The sequence below is a fragment of the Tinamus guttatus genome, unplaced genomic scaffold, assembly GCF_059628265.1.
Source record: "Tinamus guttatus ecotype Peru unplaced genomic scaffold, ASM5962826v1 Tinamus_guttatus_pri_ptg000314l, whole genome shotgun sequence".
Taxonomy (NCBI): domain Eukaryota; kingdom Metazoa; phylum Chordata; class Aves; order Tinamiformes; family Tinamidae; genus Tinamus; species Tinamus guttatus.
The window spans coordinates 12860871-12880960 of record NW_028288848.1 but is presented as its reverse complement, the minus strand read 5'-3'; the positions used below and the strand labels follow the sequence as shown (position 1 = coordinate 12880960).

Sequence of the window (20090 nt, the reverse complement as noted above, 5' to 3'; positions counted from 1 at the left end):
TATTTCCCTTTGATTCTTTCTCCTGGCAAAGCTGTGTCAATTTGCCTTGTTGTGGCTTTGCTGTGCTCCTTCCTGCCCCAGACTGAGTGTGGGCACGGGAACACGGTGACAGGAAGGGCAGGCTCCATGTGGGAGGAAGAGGAGGAGAGGGGAGCTCCCTTGTGGCACCACCTGGCTGTAGGGGAGGGGAAAGGTGGACTCAGGTGTGAAGCAGGCTCTGTAGGGGAGGAAACTAGAGAGGACCAGGGAGCTCTAGGCCCTTTCTGCTTCCCTCGAGAGAAGAGTTTGGGTAGAAGAGAGAGCTGAGGCAAAAGCACCAAGGTGTGTTTTTGGGGAGGACTCCCAGAGGGAGGTTGCAGCACAGGACAGAGCCTAAAGCAAAGCAAGCTCAGCAGCACTGAATCTCAGAGGTAAGATCTGGATCTGGTTGCTATTGCACTATCTATGTTTTATTGAAAGTCTGTGCTTGATCCTTGAGCACATGTTGCAGAGCAGGGTTGCGTTCTCCTTGGTAGCAGTCGCAGCTTGGGGTAAAGTGGCTCCCTTGTTTTGGATTAGCTCAGAGCAAAGCGTGGTTTTCCTATGGTGGTGTTGGACCAACATCTGCATCCGTGCTGCGTGTGGAGGGGCTGACCTGCCCCAGGCTGTGGGCCTGAAGAGCAGTGGCCTTATCCACTCTCCCCAGGGCGCGAGCCTGAGCCAGGAGAGGCTCAACCTGCTGGCTCAGGGCTGCAGGAGCGAGTCGTCTCCCCCGCACTCCTGAGGCCTCTGCGCTCCTGAGGAGCTACGTGTTCTGGTTTGTGAGTGTGTCCGCACGATGCTTCCTGTCAATGTCAGGCCCCTGCGTGACTTGGGCCTCGCTGGTGCTCGCAAGGGACGCTCGCTCTCCTGCAGGCTGCTGGTGTGTGACTTCTGATCCTGTAGACACAGGCTCGTGCTCTTAATAACGAGGCAGGCAGAAGCCTTAAAGGGATTGTGCCAACTTTCATTTTATTTTCTTTTTTGAAAGGGGATTTGGGAAAGGGTAAGGGGAGATGTGCAAGGGGGAGTTTATCATTGCAAGAAGGAGCTCTTCGGATGTACATGGGCAAAGGAATTCCTACCTGGCTGGAAACGACTGAAGCAGTAAAGCATTAGAGGCAGATCACTGCCTTGGTGGGCATGCTTGTTCTATGGGGTTTTTGGTTTTAAGGTCTACTTCATAGGTTATTCCATGTACAAAACAAAACAAAAAAAGCATATTTTAATATATATGTCTATATATGTATATGTGTATATATATAAAATATATACACACACATATTCTATATCTTTACAACTCCCAGTCCCTAAAGGCTTCAAGGCCATGTGTATATACGTATTATAAAGAAATATGCCAATCAACTGAGTCAGCACTTTCCTTACCAGCTGCAGGACTGGCTGTGTGATAAATAAATGAGCAAGTTGTCTTTAACTAAAATCCAACAACCTCACACAAGTTCGGGGAGAGGAGGTCAACCAAGCATTGAACAGCGGTACCACGTCGCCCTGTCCCTGGCTGTTTCCTCCATCTGCAGTGTCTGGTTGCTTATGTTTTCCTAGGCCCCCTTGTCTCTGGGGAAGGGAGGGGAGAGCCCTCACACCTGGAGGGGTTGGAGGGTCAGACCGAAATATGCTCAGGTTTGCTGCACACAAGTCAGGCACCTCACACGTCAGGGGCTCCTATTTCCCTGCAGGGATTCCAGTAGACGTTTGTTTGTTTGTTTTTCACCAAGAGGGAAGAGGTTTGATGGGCAAGAGGGGAAGGGATTTGGGAGGGGAAAGACAGTCAAAATTCACCATACGATAGTTAGACAAATCTTCATAGAGGTCCAACTGCCTGCTTGCCTCTATCTTACTCTCTTTCACTCTCTCTTTCACTCTCTTTCTCTGCAGGACGTACGCTGTTGTAGGGCTCAAGGTCTCCTTTTGTCAGGCTAAGGTCAAGTCCCCGGGTGGTGGAGGGCAGCCCTTCATACAGGCCTGTCCACAGCGTATTGGCAAGGGCTCAGGTTGGAAGCTGCTGTCTGCACCGCCGGGTAGGTGAAGTTGGCGTGCTGCTTTGCCTTCAGCCTCAGGCTGGCCAGGCTGGAGTTGCACGTGTCCCTGTACATGTAGGGGCTGGCCGTCGAGGCATAAGGACAGGCACTGGATGAAACGGCGGAGTTGAGGCTTGGGCTGTTCAGGTTGTTGATGTTTCCCAGGTTGTTGAGGCTGGAGCCTGGTACTCCGGTCACTGCTGAAGGGACCATGGAAGAAGGCATGGTCATGGAGGCGATGGAGCTGGGTGGGGAGAACATGGGCTGTGAGGAGAGAGGACTGACATTCATGGAGTTGAAGAAAGGGAAGCTCTTGGCTGAGAGGGGGCTGGTGGCAAGCCCCTTGGTGGCCCAGTTGTTGTAGGAATAGCTAGAATACATGTCATCGTAAGGCTGCATCAGTCCGTTGAACTGGGCTCCAAAGCTGTTCTTGCACAGTTCAGCCTGCTGGTTCCTCTCCCGTTTCCTCCACTTAGCTCTGCGATTTTTAAACCAGACCTGCAAGCGAAAGATGAAGGGGGAATCATTCCGGGTTATCACTTGGAGGAGACTTTGCCTCAGTCCCTCGGCCCAGCAAGGCTGAGAGCAGCGTAGACACTGGAGCACTTCCCAGGGAGCTGGTCAGGAGGGAGAGTGAACTGCAGGAATGGCTGGCAGCGTCACGCCTGGGCTGCAGTCATCGCTGGGGGAGAATGGTCACCTAGGTCTAAACCCAAGCATTTCTACTTGCAGTGCACAGAATAATCCTACAGTATTTGAGCTCATTTAATGGGTAATGCTCATGGTGTACTGTAGGCACTCGGTCAAACCCTGCTGCATGGATGTTGGTGCCAGACAGTGGCGCTGGCGCTATGGAAGTGGCACATTTGGCAGCCTCCTCCCAGAGCCCTTCCAGGTTTCTGCTGTAGCTCTGACTTGTGGCTGCTGTAGCTATGATGGGTTCACTTGTTATAAACTGATGCAGGAGACCAAGGAGTCTTATGTCTGAAGTCTGTTTCTCGGTTGCTACTGAAAGGCTGGAAATCTCTAAATGTGTCCTGGTATAGGCCAAAGCAAATGGATATGGCCTTTGAGATCTCCAGTGCTCCAAGACCTGCCTTCTGACCTATCTCACTTAAATGTCTTTTACATGAGGGAAAAGGAAAGAAGTACTTGCTGTATTTCCAAGTGACCTGAGCCCAGGAGGAGGGGCTGGGGCTGTGTACCTTGCATTTAGGGGATGTGATCTGAGCTGCAGGAAATCAACTCTCTTGTTTTGACTTCATCTTGGCTTAGCTGGGGAGGGATGTTAGAAGTCTGTCTTCTAGCAGGAAAAACTGTTAGTGTTAAAAGGACTTGAATAACACAACTTCCTGGAGCGTGGAAGCTGCTGGAAGGCTATTCACGGTGCCGCCAGCTCGTATTTCTAGCAGCGGAGAGAAGCTCCCGTTCCAGCTGGAGCACTGCCATGTGAGGCCTGTGACTGCCCCATAGCCCAGGGTACCCCAGAGGGTGCCCACGCTAACAAGGCTGAGGCTGGGGGATGTGGGCGCAGCAGGGTAGATTTGTGTCATGGTCAATGTCCACCCCACAAGCTAAGGGCCTATTACAGGACAAGGCAGGCGAGGGGATGCAGCCCTACCCGGACTCGTGCCTCTGTCAGGTTGGTCCAGACTGCGATCTCCTCCCTGGTGCTCATGTCTGGGTAGCGGTTCCTCTGGAAAGTGGCTTCCAGCTCCTGGAGCTGCTGGCTGGTGAAGTGAGTCCTCTGCCTCCGCTGCTTCTTCTTAAGCGAGCTGTCCTCGGCGTTGGAGTCGTCCGTCTGGTTCTGCTGGGACTTTTCTGTGTCTGCGCAAGGAACAAAAGACGGGAGAAATCCCTGTGGTTGGTGCTGAGGCTTGGATGCATTCAGTGGCACCTGTCCTCGGGGAAACCAGGGTGTGCTCTGTAAAGGTCCCTCCTGCTGCCATCGCCGGCAGCACTGCTGGACTGGGAAGGCCCCTGTCCCCCTTCCCTGGCTAGCAGTGCAACAGGTCTCTCACCAAACCCGCTCCCCTGACACTGCAGCTTGCCCTGGCTTAACCTGCGTAATGGATATGAAATGTGGACAAGCTGATTTTTTTTTTTTCATTCGCTGGTGTCAAGATGCTCCCTAATGCTCCTGAGTTCAGCTCATGTCAGCAGAGTTTAAACCATTGGGATGGTTATTTTCTTTTGCTGTGAGTATTTTTGTGTTTTCCTGCGCCATTTGTTTGACATCAGTTCTAAGCTGGGTTCTGTTACTAAGTGGAGTTTTTCATCTGCACCTGGATGAGAGGGGAAAGGACAGAGAAGGTAGCCAGTGTGGGCCACAGATGTGAAGTGGGAGTTCGTGTCACTTCGCCCATCCTTCAAAAGCATCCCAAGGCTTTGTGTGATCATGGCAGAACTTACCTGGGCTGGCTATTTCCAGCTGTGCTGGTATCTTTCTGTCTAAGGCTTTTCTTAGAAAAGTTGAAAGGAAACACACAACAAAAAGTTCAAATAGGGTATGGGGGGTTTTTCTGTTGTTGTTTTGTATTTAATGCTTGTGATCAAAGGGTTTGAATCTGCAGAGAGGTGAAGGGGGAAGGCAAATTGCCAAAGATAGCAAGTTGAAGGTCATCTTATGCAGCTTGAGATGCGCTGAGTTTTAGTCTTGCCTCCCCCTACTACCTCGCACCTTGTTACTTACGTGCACTTTTTATTATTTTTTTAACGTAGGACAAGGCCTCTCCCTTACCACAGTGTATTTCAGCATCTCTTTCTACCCTGCCCTCCTTGTATTCGGAAATTCCTTTCCCAGAGGACATGTCTCTTGTTTTGTTATCCCTTCAGTGAGTGCCTTGAAAATCTCCCCAGTGTTCGCACTGCTGCCAGCTCAGCTGCCGCCTCACCAGCGTGCCCTGCCGGTCACTAAGCTCCACGTCTGCCCGGGCCAAGCCCTGGCTGCCCCCGCTGCGGCTGGTGCTGCCGCTGTGGCAGTCAGCAAAGCTGGGACCCCCACCCCTTCCAAGGATGCTGCTACCCTCTGAAGTGGGGCAGGGCACAAGGACAACTTTGTTTCCTACATCGCGTGTCATGACACAGTCACTCGGGCAGTGAAGGGAGGACTGCGAGTAACGAAGCACAGGACTTGCGCTTCGAAGCTCTGCTACTGGGATCAAGGCAAAAGTCAGTACAGTAGAAAACCATTCCAGAGAAAAGAAAACATTGCTGATGTTCAACTTCTCCTGCTGCTGATCTAGCAGCATGGTAAAATACGTTCAAGTAAAAATCAGTTTTTCAATGCAAGGGGCAGGTGTTCCTATCCAGGGGGAAATATTCAGCTAAGCTAGGTAGATGTCATTGGAAACAACTGCCCGAGCAGTGCCATTTGGGAGGAGGAATTAACGGGAAATCTAGATTTGCTCTGCTGAGATTCAGCTGCCAGTAATTTGGGGGCAGGAGGAAGCTCTTACTTTGGAGCAAGGCAAGTGCAGGAGTCACAGAGAACACTTGCAGGAGAGACGCTGCTTTTTGTAGAGCAAAGCCTGGGCAGAGGTCTGAGGAGATCTGTTCCTGCCCTCTTGTCCAGCTCTCCTCCCATTCGCGCTGCCTGATGAAGCCAACAGAAGGGGGTGTTACAAACCGCTCCATGCCCTTGGAGGTCACTGAGGATCTCTGCGAGCTGGGCAGGAACGGCAAGGCCTATACTCCACTCCTATGGGTCTCTCCTGCAGGTGAAGGAAGGGGAGCCAAGGAGAAGCAGGGCTGCTGCTTCTGTGAAAGGCAAGAAGTTCCAGAAACGCGGTCCTGCCCTGCACAGGCAGCACAGCCCTCCCTGCTCTTGCTGACAGTGGTGGCATGTACCCTGCTTGTGTGGACACTGCCTGCCTCTCTGGGTGTCAATACAGAAGCTGACAGCTTTTGCGTGCAGGTAATGCTGGCAAACAGCCACCTCCCAGGCCAGTTTTATTTCTAGACTAGTTAAGACGATGGGGAGTGACGTACCCAGGCAGCAAGCATTTATTGTCAACTTAAAATAGGTTGTGGAATATATCTCGTGCACGTTCGCCCCCTCAATGAAACTACTGCAGTCATAGCTGGAATTAGCTGCTCGGGCTGCATGGAAAAAAAGTCAGCAGCTAAATTGGCAGTTCTGTGCAATGACATGGTGGGCTCGATAGGGAAGGCCACTTGAATTGAGATGAATGTTGTGCATCCAAAACAGCTGACTAGGAGCCACCAAGCTTGGGAATTTGCCCAACTAAGGTACACGTGCGATGAGGAATTCAGCTGGTGAATTCTCTGACCATAGCTGCCCCAGGGTGACTCCCTTTAGGGCACTTATTCCAGGGAATTTTAATCTGCATCATTATGCTCATTAGCTTTTGCATGCGAGTGAGCCTGGAGGCTTTGCTCAGGGAGCAGCAGGCTGTCCCCACCACTTGCACTGGCAACAGCGGCTGCCTTGCAGGGGAGATCTCCTATCGCCCTGTAGTGCCCAGAGTGAGAACACAGAGCAGGCACAGGACGGGTAAAAAATGCTAGAAAAACTTATATCATTTGGTAGCGAATTTCTGAGCAGATGTGAATGCTGCTGCTGCTTCTTCAGAGCCTGACGAGGTTTGAGGGTTTGTTTAGTTTTGTAGGAACAGCCAGAGGCACAGGAACAACCCACTGCAAAGCCTTGCACTGAAGCACAAGTGACCGGACTTTTTAACTTAAAGCTGGGCTAAAACAATATTTTTGCACTAACCTTCTTGCTGACTGAATCTGGATAGTTCAGCCACAGGCAAGCTCAACCTAAACAGTTAAAATAGAGTTTAAAAAAAAGGGGGGGGGCGGGCAGGGGGTGAAGAGGTGGGGCAAGGTTTATAACTAGATGTAGCCTTCCCTGCCTTGCTGGGCTTTCCTTGTTGCAGGAAGAGCTCTCCACTTCCAGAAGCCCCTGTTTAGGTGAACAAAACACAGCCTTGGTTGGGCAGTGACCTGGGCTCACCTGGGTCCCAGCTTTGCCACTTGCTGCAGAGGGTAACTGTGCCCTCCATGAGCTGTGGCAAGGAGCCTGGGCTCAGCAGCTGGTGCATGACCATGAGGGCTTGGCTAGGGCCTCACGCGGGTGGCTTCTTGCAGTCTAGCTGGGCTGCCACAGTTGCTACTTGTTCTGCTCTTGAGTCTCTACCAGAGTGGAGCAAGGGGCCGGGACAGGTACAGCTCCTGCCTCGGGATGTGTCGTGTTCCTGGAACGAGCTGCCGTTGGGCTGAGCTCGCGCCGGCCGGAGCTCGGCGTGATGCTGGAGGCGCCGTGGCCAGGCCCACGAGCCACCAGCTGCTTGGGTCCACCTGCAAAACAGTCTGGGGTCCCCTGGACCTCTTGGGAGGCTGTGGTCATTGAGGAGACGGTCTGCCCTTTATAGGGGGGAAAAAGCTTAAATTTGGATTGAAAAATCCAAACTTAGAGGAAGAAGTGTTACAATATTTTCTAAAGAGCATCAAAAGACTACTCCACGATGTGCCAAAAGGCCTTCTCTGTGTTGGTACCCAAGGTCATGAGACCTCTGAACGAGTTTCCTGACTCGGGAAGCTACCCACTGTGCAACCGAGCATCCAAACCCAACGGCTGGGCCGTGCACGGCGCCGACCCGGCCGCCCCGCGGGGCCCGGCACTCACCGCTCTGGTCCTGCCCTTTGCAGCCGTGCTCGTGCTGGGGGGTCCCAGCGTCGGAGAGGGACAAGGCCGGGCTGCGAGCCTCCGAGTCTGCCAGCAGGTTGAAATCCATGAGGCAGGAATGGGCGGCGGAGGAGGTGGAATCTGAAAAAGCGACCACAGGGTGATTAGGGAGATGAATCTGTGTTGGTGACCTCTTCCCACCCCTTCTGGGAGGGACTTGCCAACCCTTGAGGAAAGGTCTAGGAAAAGCAAAGGTTCCCTGTGTGATCCTTGGACTCCTCTGAGTTTCCTGGCTGGAAAATGGACATGCCAGGCTTTCTGCTTAACCTCCCTATAAATCAAATATCATCTAGTGGCACTTCTATTTGCAGCCTTCAGAGAAAGAGCCTCCAATTTATAGGTGACATTCAGACCGAAATAGCAACACTGTGAGCATGCTGTGTAACAGAGATCTGAGGAAGTAGTTCTGGGCCAGCCAAGTGCTGTTAGCACCTTCCCCAGACATCCCGCTCTCCCCATTCTCCCTGATGCACCTTCTCTCTCCTTTCTCCTTCACGTCTCAACAAGCTGGTCAAGTACAACTAATGATTCGCACACACAGGCAGCACAGAGACCAAACACACACACCCGTACGCACACCTGAAAGAAAAACCACCGCTGTGCATGGCCCTAACAGAGAGGTATAGATGGTGCCATGAGCGCAGACTTGGATCCATGCAAGCAAACACCGTACCCTCCAGGCACAGGGACCATCAGAGTCTGAATTAACACAGGAATCACATTACACACCCTTGGGTGTCTGGGGACAAATAAGCTTGGCTGAAACAGCAGCTCCTCCCTGAAAGCATCTGAGCTGGGGGAGCTGCTGGTGCTGCTCCCTGGATCTGCAGGCACGTTTGGGAATCATCCACCGCTCTTCTCCATATTTCTTTATCTCAGGATAAATTATTCTTGCCGGGTTGTTACTCGGGAGCACCTGTACCCTCTGTTGTCACGTATTTAGGACTATATTCCGGGGAAGAGCTTAGCTGAGAGCTGCTCTATTCACGGCTGTGTTGGAAGCTGAGAGAGATGCAGGCGTGAGGCAGGAGGGAGTTACGAGGGGTCTCCATGTCCCCTTGGAGAGGTGAACTGTCCCCTGAAGTCTCAGTGTCAGTCGTGAGCCAACCATGTGCACTGCGTCGTATTGTCATGCACACACAAGGTTTAACAGTTTCTGAAAGCTGGCCACTTTTGGGAGGCTCACTGGGCACAGCAGTCTCCTGTCACCCAAGCTAATGTCATGCCTTTCCCACCTAAGGAGCCTGTCACTAGAGCAGGTAGTAGCCACAGATGTAATGGGCTGGGGGATCTGGTGCCTCCAGGCCTACGGACCCTTGCACCAGGCATTTGGGGTTTGCAGACTACAGATTGAGGTCACTTGTGAAACTTGAGCTCTCATGTATAAGAGATGCGTGGCAAATGTACGCACGTTGGGTCTGAGCTCCTGAAGGAAGTATTCTGTCTGGATGTGCTAGTGTTAAACATGTAAACAAGAGATTAATAACATAGCTGATGGACCTTCTTTGGAGATGGATGACAGTGACTAAGAATGTATTTTCAGAGCTGTCTAAAAATCTCCCGTCAGCTCAAGGAGGGCCTTGGCAAAACTCACCCCATACCTGCAAAGTGCTTTCAAGGGCAAGGCGAGAGGGCAGGAACCCACGTCCCATGGTTATCGTTCCCTGGCTTCTGCAGCAGCTCTTGGTCACCCTTGTCTCAACATTTTTTTTTCTGCTTTCTAGTAGTCCTTCAGTCCTCCCCTTTACCTGACCTCCCTCTCCTGCCCTTCCCCAGCATGAAATCTGTCCTGACACTGGTCTGGGTCAGCTCTCTCTGAAAAGCAGTGTCTAAAGAGCCGACCTGGTGCCGCTTTCCCAGGCCTCTGCCCCGCGTCGGGCTTTTCATCTCCCGCAGACAGGAGTGGCAGAGGCTCCATATTTGCCGTGGGGCTGGTTTCCATTTCCACCTCATTGCGAGCCTGACCTTTGATGTCTGCAGACTGCGTAAGCCCCTGGCAGCAGCGGGGCACAGCCCTGTTGCTTTCTGCCATGTGTATGTACACGAAGTGATGTGACAGGGGCTGTGTTTTCTTTAATACCTTTGCATGGGGTAGGGGGAGTCCATCTGCCGCTGATATTGCCATGGCTTTTACCATTACTCTTGGAATTATGCAGAAACGCACAGTGAATTAATTCCACGGATTAAGTCTTGATTAAGATGTGTGTCACTTTGCTGTCTCAGAATTTATTAAGAGCCCTTCTTGAGGCAGCGGCAGATGGAATTTCTGCCCAATGTTTGTAGATGATAATTTAGCCTCTTCTACAGCCATTTGCATATGATTGCATCTGTCAAGCACAATTTCCTCTCTTCTAGGGCTTGACTCTGTACTGGACCAGATTTAAGGAGGAATTCAGACTCCTGTCTTGCTATAACTGAAGGACAGTGTCCTCCTGTGCTGGGTCCTGTTTGCTCTGAGGCTCTTCTGCACATCTTGCATCATTTTTCACCTGTGCAAACTAAAGTAGAGATATGAAAACTAGAAGGGGAGTATTTTACAACTAGTTTTATAGGAAAAAATGACAAATTAAGGTACATGACTCAGGAGAATCTGGTGCTGATACACACAATTCATGCTCCATGCTCAACTGCACGAGGGCAGTGGTTACCAGGCTGGTCCATGTCAGTAGACACAACACTGTGTGTTTAGCCTGGCTCAGAAATGCAATGGGGACTGAGATTAAAAACTGGTTTTGAAGTGTGGCCCCTATTCAAATAGAAACAAAGAATTACAAATGAGAAAAAGATTGCTTTTTGAGCTGAGTTTAAAACTGTAAGGATTTCAGAGAGGATATTATATACATATATACGTAACTATATAGTTATTACTATTATTATAGTGGTATCAAGCAGGGCCTTTTTAGGTCACTGAGTAGATCACAGATGAGCAAAACAAAAGGCAGAGGGAGATGCACTCAGCTCCATTATGAAAGTCTGCAGGAAATGTCTGCAAGGAGCTTTGCCCCAGTGTATTTGCCCAAAGACACCCCCATGCCACTGACACAAAAGGTTGTAGGTATTATTCTAGATTATGCATCGCTTTTGGATTTAATTACAGGAGCTTTCTTCCACATTGGATAGATTTCACTGTAGGCAGAGATGTTAAGAAAGTCAACACTAAATCTTCAAAGAATTTCTACCAAGTTGTTTGTCTGTTCTAGGGGAGTTATTGAAATTGGCACCACTGAAATGTCTCTAGATAACATCAAATTTACCATCTCCTTTTGAGCCTTCATGCTGACCTTCTTTTAATGTAAAAGAAAGGTTTCTTTAGGGATAGCTTCTATACTAGTAACATGGAACAAGGCTTGCTCAGAACTTCTAATTAAAATAAAATAAAATAACCCTGATTCCTAAGCTGCTCTGGTGTGTGTAACTACTTAGAAGCATCTACATATGTAGGCAGAAGATAAAGATTCTCAAATCTGTAGCAAATAGGTCCCCTCTTCAAGCCGCTCCCTGCCTGCACCCTCTGCCGGGCTCCTTGCTGGCAGTGCCAGTGACGCTCTCTGTGGGGACCTGCCAGCAGGACAGGGAGCAGCAGTGTGGAAGCTGTCTGGCTTTTTTTCCCCATATGGATGCTATGATGGGCAGCTGGGAAGGGAGATGTTCTGGCTCTAGGTTTTTTTCTCCTTTCAAATTCAACTTCTTTATATTCTTGCATTGGTGGCAGACTGTGCAAGCCAAGGTGACCAGGGGCAGGAGGAAAAGGGCACTTCTGCATGAGTCCTAGTCTCTAGAACAAGGGAGGATGACCCTTGCCTATTAAAAAAAAAAAAAAAAAAAAGGCAACAAGCCAAGCAGGAGTCCCTGTGACTTTTCTCTTATCTTCTCAGTAACGATTTGCTGCATTACCTAGGAGCAAAAATTCCTTTGCTTGTGGGTTGTTTTGGGGTTTTTTTTGTTGTTTGTTTGTTTGTTTTTTGAGGGGTGGGAGGGAAACAGAAAGGCTGAATGCAAGCCAAGTAAGGCTAATTATAGTGGTGACTTTTGCAACGTAGATATTGTCCCCTGAGCCTGGCGAGCACGTGCTGCTGAGTGCGAGCACACCTACAGCTCCTCCTGCACGGCTCTAGCTGCCGGCGAGAGGCTGCCTGCTTAGCTGCTTGATGCTCTCTGAATTCCCATGGGCATCTTCAGCAGGGACCTGCTGCCTGGCATCCCTTGGCCAAGGGGTGCAGGGGTGGCACCACGGGTGACAGAGGGATGCGAGGAAAGTTTCCCCCCATGGGCTTCCTGTGGCAAGCAGCATGCGATGCAGGAGTGCTCTGGACAGCGTGGTGGTCCCTGCAGGCTTCGTTTTGTGAAAGCCACTCTCTGTCAGTGGTCTAGGCTTATCCTTCAAGCTGCAAGGTGCTCAGTTGGTTTGGGAGGGAGTTCTTCGCCCTGGGGTGGAGGTATATGGGGTTACATTAGATTTCTTAGCATCGGAGCTGTCTCTTCCTACTTCATCAATCCACAAATCAAACTCCTGTGAGTAACTAGCTTGGTGGTGGAGTTTAACCAGTTGTTTTTCTGCTGTCTTAGAAGCGTGCGCACTCTCATGCTCACCTCTCTCCTGTGGGCTGGCTTGCTTTTAGCAGAGATAAACATTGGGGAGTTCAGCTAATGGCATGTTTTCAGGAAGATGATCTGTCTGCTGTACTTTGGCCTCCAAGAGGGACTGAGCTGAGACGTAGCAGCCCATCTTTCCTCTGCCCCACATTGAAGGGGAACTGGGCTGAGACAGCACCAGGCTCCTCCTGGACGAGCGCTCAGAGCCACCGATCCCTGCATGCGTGAATCTGTGAGGATGATGTGTTCGAGTGCCTGGGGTCTGGGGTTTGGAGTGCTGCGGGCACAGGGATTGCCTAGTGCAAGAGCCAGGCTTTCCTTGCTGCCTGCTGTGCTCAGGGTGCTTTCCCTGCAGCTAGAGAGCAAAAAGGTGGGACGTAAGATCCGAGTTAATCTTCATTTCCTCAAGACTACAAAAATAAGTCTAGGGGAAGTGCAGGGTCACCTACTGCAAAACCTCTCGGTGTAACTGCAAGTCTCTAATCTTAATGGAATTGCAACAGGAACCAAGAGCGACCATTAATCACTGGAAGATAAACAGCAGCAGCAAACCAGTTACCCGGCACACAGATCCATTACGGGACACGCGAGCGATCCGCCTGCCTCCCAAGCTCGAGGCCGAGCGCAGTGTGAGGCTGGCGGAGCTGCGCTCCCAGCGCGCGCTCACCGGCGGCTCGGCAGCCTCCAGCGAGGGCTGAGTCACAGCTTATAATAAACTCGAGCTCTCGATTTAGTCCTCACAGCTCGGTGCTAAACCCCGAGCTCTGGCACTGGGTGTTTTTGTGGCACGGGCGCTGCTTTGAAGCCTGGAGCTTTTTCCGTGCTGTCAGTAGGAATCACCCGGGCTCCCTGAGGGCGCTCGGTGCTGTAGCACAGTCAGAGCAAGTTGTTTTCGGCTGCCAAAACTTGCCGAGCGCATTGGCAAGGGTCATGGGCTGCTCGGTGCCACACTAAGTGTGGTGACCCAGGTGCTGGCTGCAGTGTGTCTTGACCCAGGAGCCACCAGCATGGGCCAGCTCACTGAAAAGGGCTTCATGTCACTTCTTGTGCCTCTCCGTGTGACACGGAGCTTCCTGGAAAGCACGGCTGGGCTGGGAGGGCAGCGGGGGATACGGTGCTGATGTTGATTGTGCTTGTGACGTAGGTAAAATCCCAGGGCTGCGTGGGGAGGCCGTTCTTCATCTCCCTAGTGATGCTGATGAGCCCTCATGAGCTGGTGGGGGCGACACAGTGAGACTCCTGCAGGTGCTGCCAGGTCCTGGCAAGGGGCACTAGGGAAACGCGCAGCTTTGCGGGACACAACCCAGTGCGCGCTCGGCGGGCCGGAGGCAGTTGTCGAGGTGGGAGCGAGCCGCCCGCACTTTGACATGCGACAGCATGTGTGGCCAAAACGTCTGCTCTGGACAGCAAAGGGTTAGGAAATTGCTAGTATTTCAGAGGGTTATTGCGGTGGAAATGTCCCAAGGATTGGCAGCTCCATCCCCGCATCCGCAGCAGAGAAGCCGGCATGGGCACATGTCCCATTCACGTACTCGATGTCCTGCCTGTCTGGGGCAGAGCCGTGAGGTAACCGCGGCCCCACGTAACGGAGCGGCCTCCTTGGTGCCGCCACCGCGATGTTGCGTGCGAAGCCCCGGACGGCCGCTCCACTGGCCAAGATGCTGCCGATGAGGGAAGCCAGGGCCTGGCGGGGCAGGGCAGGCCACGGCACTGCCCCTCGTCGTCTCCCAAGGCAGTTCTGTGATTGGCACGCTGTGTCCTCAACCCCCAGTGCTGCTCGTAGCCTACCGGGATGTCTCTGGTGCGTCCAAGACTGGGAATTGAAGAGCTAGTTATACCACAAAGGAAAGTCTTGTGAGACTTTGTGTGAGGTTTTCTTGCTGAACAGCATATTCTACTTTGTGAGACCCTCACCGTAGAGCTCACACTATGCATGTCCAGCTGAGTTTCCCATCTTCCCTGCTCCTCTGCCTCAGCTGGGCTTAGCGCCCTGCCTGCGTCAGCCAGGACTGTGATTTTCTGTCTCACAGACTACGCAGCTATATGAGCTGTACCTTGTTATGGCTTATTTTGCTTGCTAGGCATCTGCAACAAAATAAACCAGCAAAGGCTTGGTTTGGATCACAAAAAAATTGTGATTGCGTAAAGTGGCCGGCGTGGTTGAGGTGTTGCACAGAGGTGCTGTGAGTATAGACCTGCTCTGCACTGAGGGGCACGGGGGTATAATGGAAGATCGGTCCTTTGGAGGAATTAATCATTTTGCTTTTAATAAGGGAGAAAAGAGATAGATTTCGATTAGAAGCATTCTGGGTGAATCCCTCGACCGAAAAAGAAGACTCACTAATACGAGAGCCGAGAGCGGGCCCTGCCTGACCCGAACCTACTGACCCTCCTGGTCCTACCTGGCTCTGCGCACCAGCAGCCCAGACAAAATGACCCCAAAGGGACAGCTGGACACCCCCATGTGTCCCATAGCTCACACTGTTCACCCCACAGCGTGTGGGCAGCCAGGGCTGGCAGCAGCAGATGGGGCTGATAGGGGCGACGGGATGACATTGTGCAACCACAGCTTGTTCCTCCTGGCATGGGGCTGCGTTTCTCTGTCTCTGCTCCGTATCGCCTGGGTTGTAAAGTTGGCCCATTTTACGGCGGCTGAGATTGTGTGATAGAACGCAGGAGCCACAGGGCTCCAGCTGCCGCCACGCAGTTGTATGCTGATGGAGGGCAGCGGATGACTCACACGCTGCTGGAGATGTAAATGATTGTCACAATTAGTAAACAAGCCCGAGAGAGCCCCTAATCAAGCGGGTGATGCGCCGGGTTGAAGGTCGGGCGCGCTGCGCCATGCAGGCGGCGTGCTGCACCCTGGCCGTGTCGCCGACCTCAGGGCACCGGCCACACAAAGCTGCCGCGCTGGCCGCCCGCCCACGGCTCTGCTGCGGAGCCTTTCTGCAGCGTTTGACTTGGTTGCAAACGTTTGCTCTGTGACAGAACTTCGCAAAAGCAACAGCTCGGAGGAATCTTTTTTTGGGGGATGATGCTGGGTCGCTGCTCTAAAACCACCCCGTGGAGCCGAAGGGGTTGCAGGGCTGCAAAGGGAAAAGGCCAAAGCGGCTTTGCCGGCTCACTCTGAGGGGTGCGCAGTCTCTGAGCGCACAGCCACAGTGCGGGAGGGAGCCCATGTCTCTTGTGCCTGGCTTTAAGGTTTCCTGACGGAGTGCCTTTTTTTTTTTTTTTAACTTCCCCCCACCAAGCAATTCATATTTAAATTGTTTTAAAGCTCTAGCAGGAAAGCCCTTGCAGGACACAGACCGCCGTGAGTAAAACAAGCAGATGATCTCAGTGTCCATGGGAAGTGGGGAGCAAGCACCCGCCAGCAGGCAGCAGCCCCTCCGTTTGTGGAGTGTCCCCATCTCCGGGACGGATGCTGGAGCTCACTTCACCCCCTCCTCCTTTATGGACCTTGAGACATGCCCTGAAGGTCAGCCTGTTTACCCAGACGCTGTTTGAAGGGGCCGAGGGAGGCGATTAGCCCTCCCCACCGCAAACAAGGCCGCTCTGGCCGCGGCTCCTCGCGGGCCGCCCTCCCACTCCGCCTTGCAAGCGGCCCCACTCCGAGCGCTGGTGGCATCGGCCCGTGCACGGGCTGCTGTCTGTGTCGCTCGCCCGAAGGCAGCATCTGGGGGGCCCATGGCGAGGGAGCGAGGAGGGATGCCCGACAGCCCACACAGCCCCCCGGGGCTCTGCCCACTCGGGGGCCGCAGCAGTGGGACAGAGGTTTTGCACGGTGGGACGCTGAACTGCGCCACACTGCTGAGGAGCTCTGCACGCACTGCTTTTTCCATAATCCATTTCCCTCCGTTCTGAGCTGCCTCCATCCTGCCTGGGGCGGTGGCACCGGGCCGGGCAAGAGGGAAGCTGCAGCTCCATGACTGCTCCTTCTGCCAGTCCCTGGGGCAATGCCATGAAAGCGGTCAGGAGGTGAGGGCCGGCTCGAGGGTAGGGAGCTCTCGCAGCGCTGCAGCTTCCGTCGCAGCACCTCAGTTAAGCCCCTCCGCTTGGGGAACAGCTGCTGCCAAACACCTCAGCCCTATCCGGCCCCAAACCCGCACGAGCAGCTCCATGCTCCGGAGCCTCCCTGCCCCAGGGACACGTCCCAGCCGCGCCGGTGGCACGGCCAGCTCAGGCACTGGAAAGGGTGGCCTTTTCAAACAGCATTATTAAAACCCGCTGACAAAAATTAAGCTCCAAAAGCCTTTTAAACTGAACACAAAAGCACATATCATTCCTCACACTGCTCGCAGAGTTTCTCCCCAGTTATGCACGGGCACTGCACCCAGGCTGGCCCTATGAAATTTAGCTTGTGTTCAGCATTTACAGCTTCAGCTATCCTAGTGTACCCAGTTATCTAGAAAGCCTTATATTTTCTGAGGAAAGCCACCATGAACTTATTTAAAAAAAAAAGTCATAAATGCACATACAAAAAAATGTCTTGTAGAACTGGAAGTTTGAATATTGTGGCACCAAAAATAAAACTGAGGGAACAAAAAGGGAATTTCATGTGGTTTTCATTGTCAAGTCTAAGCTCAGAAACAAACAGGAAATAAAAAATGGCTAAAACAAAAGACATTTCTTTTAAAGTGTGTTCAAATCTAAGTGGGGAGCTGGTTTATTTGGGAGGGATTCACTGTTTGTTTGTTTTTTCTGAAAGAGGAGTAAATAACAATGTCCACAAACAGACAGGGCATCTTGATTTATAGTTAAATCCTCATGCTTCGCTCTGGACATTTATTCTAAACAGCTCTTAAAAATTAGGCTCGCCTAAATAGCGCCAGTAGAAGGGGCATAAAAGGAGATAAGGGTAGGGCCACTTCTGCTGGAAATGAGATGGGAAGGAAGGAATGAAGAGAGAGAAAAGACAAAGTAACAGGGAGCTCCCGAGTGATTCGTTTTGTTTCATCGATGATTTGTTTTATTTCATGGGTGAGCTTCAGTTTCTGCAGGCAGCGCTGCAGGAGCTGATCCCTCCCGCCTGTACCATACCACAGATGCTCTGCAAGCATCAAATAAGTACATTTATTTATTAAAAGAGGTCTGCAAGATCAGGGTTATGCAAAATAGGGCACAGCATATGCTATATCAAGGAGATAAAAATGTTTCTTAGGCCCTCAGGCTTGGCAAGTATGGAACTTTTTATTGTTATAAAACAGAGGTTTATAAACAGGTGTCTCATTTACAGTAGCTCTGACACCAATTTTTAAGGGCTAATTTGATACACGCAGGTCCCAACTACCAGGGTCAGCTTCAGCTGGGATCAGGAGGTGCTCCAGAGCTGTTATTAAATTTCTGAGCTCAGAAATCAGGCGCACAAAATTAACAGCAGCTTCTGCAAGTTCAGCTATGGTTTCTATATTTTCCCCCACTAGTTAAAAGGGTATAAATGTTTAATTCCTGGTGAAACGGTGGTTTGAGAGAGAGCTGGCAGTGCACTGGAGTGAGGGTCAAGGAATAGAGACTGTATTTCTGTCTGTGCTGCTCATCTGTTGGAGCAAGCTGGATGGATCAGATAATTGTGCCAGAATTCAGTTCCCCCCTGCTACAGGACAGATATTTTCCTTTATGCTAAGGTATTCAGAGATCTACCTATGCAAAGGCTAGGTTGCTCATGAAGAAAGACATAATAAGGTACATTTCTTCCGTAACAAGTGTTTTGAGCTGGAACTTCCAGCCTTCAAATCAGCAGGAAATTTCCTAGTGGGTGTATGGAGGACTGGTTCTCTTCACGCAAAGCTCTCGGTGAGAGAAGAGCTCAGCCCCGAGCTACTCTGTGGCTGTTTTAAAGCCTAAAACTAATGCAAACGGTTCTCAGCTGCCAACCAGCTAGATCTCCTACTTCTTTCCAGAAAACAACATATTCTAATATTTAGTCGCTGTGCACGCTGAAGGACAGCGGATCTGTCCCCTCGCTCTACCGCATTCGCAGCCCCGGGCAGGCTGCAGGCTCCGTCTCCCTCTCCCTGCCGGGTCAGAAGCGGGCGCGGGTTTCAAGCGGCTCGAGCGGTTTTTACCGTAGCCGAGAGCCCCGCGCGCTCGGTCCGTCCCTTTACACGGCCGAGCCTCCGGGAACAGCCCCCGGACTCCCTTAAACGCCCCAAGGAAGCCAGGAGCTAATAACCAGCTTCATTCAATTCCCAGTCACATTATTATCCACTCTGCAGGCGCATTAATATTCAGAGGTGAGGAGCAGGAGGGCAGGGGTGCTGCCGAGGGGAGCGCTGCACAAAGGGCAGGACGGCGCCGCGCCGGCCGCACAAACCCTCTTTCTCTGCCCGAAACCCCAGCCCGTTTCAGCCATGTGTTGACAACTGTGTGTTTTTCATGTGGCCTCAGCACTAACTTTGATGCCAGCTGGGGGACGCGGACCGCGAGCAGCGCGCAGAGCCGCGCGGGGCCCGGCCGAAAGCGGCGGCAGCCCGCGGCAGAGGGCAGCTCTGCCCCGCGGCAGCCGGAGCCCAGCTCAGCAGCAGGCTCCCTTTGAAAGGGGCCAGGAGCCTGGGTAGCCAGCTCAGAAACGCCCCAGCCTCCCGCGTGTGACCCCCGGCGCTCTTGTCCCACCGCCTTCCCCAGCCGGGGCGCCGGGAATCGACACCAGCCTGTCCCCGCCGAGGCTCCTTCCCGGCGCAGGTACCGCCCTGTCCCCAGAGCCAGGGCACATGTGCCAGGTCACGAGACAGAACTCATGTCCCCAACTCAGCTCATCTTCCTTTCGGAGCGCTCGCCTAGATCAGGTTTCTGCTCCCCCCCCCGCCCCCCCTTTTTTTTTCCTCTCTCTGTCTTTTTTGGCAGTCTCCAAAGCCAGCCTCACCTCTCAATCTCACACTTTTAGCTAGCATCTGACAGATAAAAGAGATGCCACTCTTTTTCTGAGGGTTCCCTGCAAGGCACCTTGAGCAGTGCTCTTCCAATCTAACCACAAATTCTGGAACTATTAATTGCTTGAATTAAGTCCTTACAGAAAGGCAATAGGTATTAAGTGAGACTTGCAATTCCTTCTCTGCAAGGCACAAGATAGTGTTTTTTTTTTTTTTTTTTTAAATAGTGCTTTGAGCAGGAGAGACACGGCTGCAGGGACGTAGTCGAGTGCTCGAGGGGGAGCCTGGGCTGCAGCTCTGAGGCTGCGGGTGCAGATCCAGCAGCACTGGGAGCTACAGGAAGAGCGAGGCCCTTTCCCAGACACCGCTCCAGGATGCGTTGGGCAAATATGCCTCCCTGTAAGGAGCACCAGGCAAGGAATGATCATCTGCTAACAAAAATAAATAAATAAAAATCAACCCCTGCTCTGTCTCTGCACGTATCTGTGTCCAGAGGCAGCTCCCATGCTCTGCTGGTCCCCAGGAGCAAGCAGCTTCTCACAGCACGGGCACCACAGGATCCTGCATAAACACCCATCCCTCCGCCTGGTGGATGGGCCGAGAGGGGAAATATGGGAGTCCCAAATCCCATTGCCACAGACATGGTTCTTTCTGCTTTTTTTGGTAGATGGAACAGGAGCACAGGTGGCATCGCCCTAAGTCACAGTGGGGATGAAACCATCTCATCCCTAGCATCCTCCAGGGCCTGGGCTAGGCAATGATCCACACACCTGCCGAGGAGAAGCCCCCCAGAGCCATCGCACATTGCCGTCAGTATCTCAGCTGAGAAAGCATGCGGGTCCTGGCCCTTCCCGG

General features: G+C 52.2%; 1 protein-coding gene across 1 annotated transcript; it reads right to left on the bottom strand.

Annotated features, from left to right (window-relative positions):
• Window positions 1-1267: 1267 nt before the first annotated feature.
• Window positions 1268-7819, bottom strand: PITX3 (paired like homeodomain 3). The gene is made up of 3 exons (XM_010220224.2): window positions 7711-7819; window positions 3679-3884; window positions 1268-2555 (listed from the first exon to the last, which is right to left on the bottom strand). Exons 1-3 carry the CDS (start codon window positions 7817-7819, stop codon window positions 1992-1994), a joined length of 879 nt encoding a protein of 292 aa, XP_010218526.1. The 3' UTR covers window positions 1268-1991.
• Window positions 7820-20090: the final 12271 nt, after the last annotated feature.

What these genes read in the sequence shown, in the direction of transcription:
- PITX3 (XM_010220224.2), bottom strand. Translation starts at nt 7,819, where the DNA reads ATGGATTTCAACCTGCTGGCAGACTCGGAGGCTCGCAGCCCGGCCTTG. An exon ending in CAAAGGGCAGGACCAGAGCG is followed by an intron (nt 3,885 to 7,710) that starts GTGAGTGCCGGG and finishes TTCCTTGCGCAG; the next exon opens with ACACAGAAAAGTCCCAGCAG. An exon ending in TGACAGAGGCACGAGTCCGG is followed by an intron (nt 2,556 to 3,678) that starts GTAGGGCTGCAT and finishes TTTCGCTTGCAG; the next exon opens with GTCTGGTTTAAAAATCGCAG.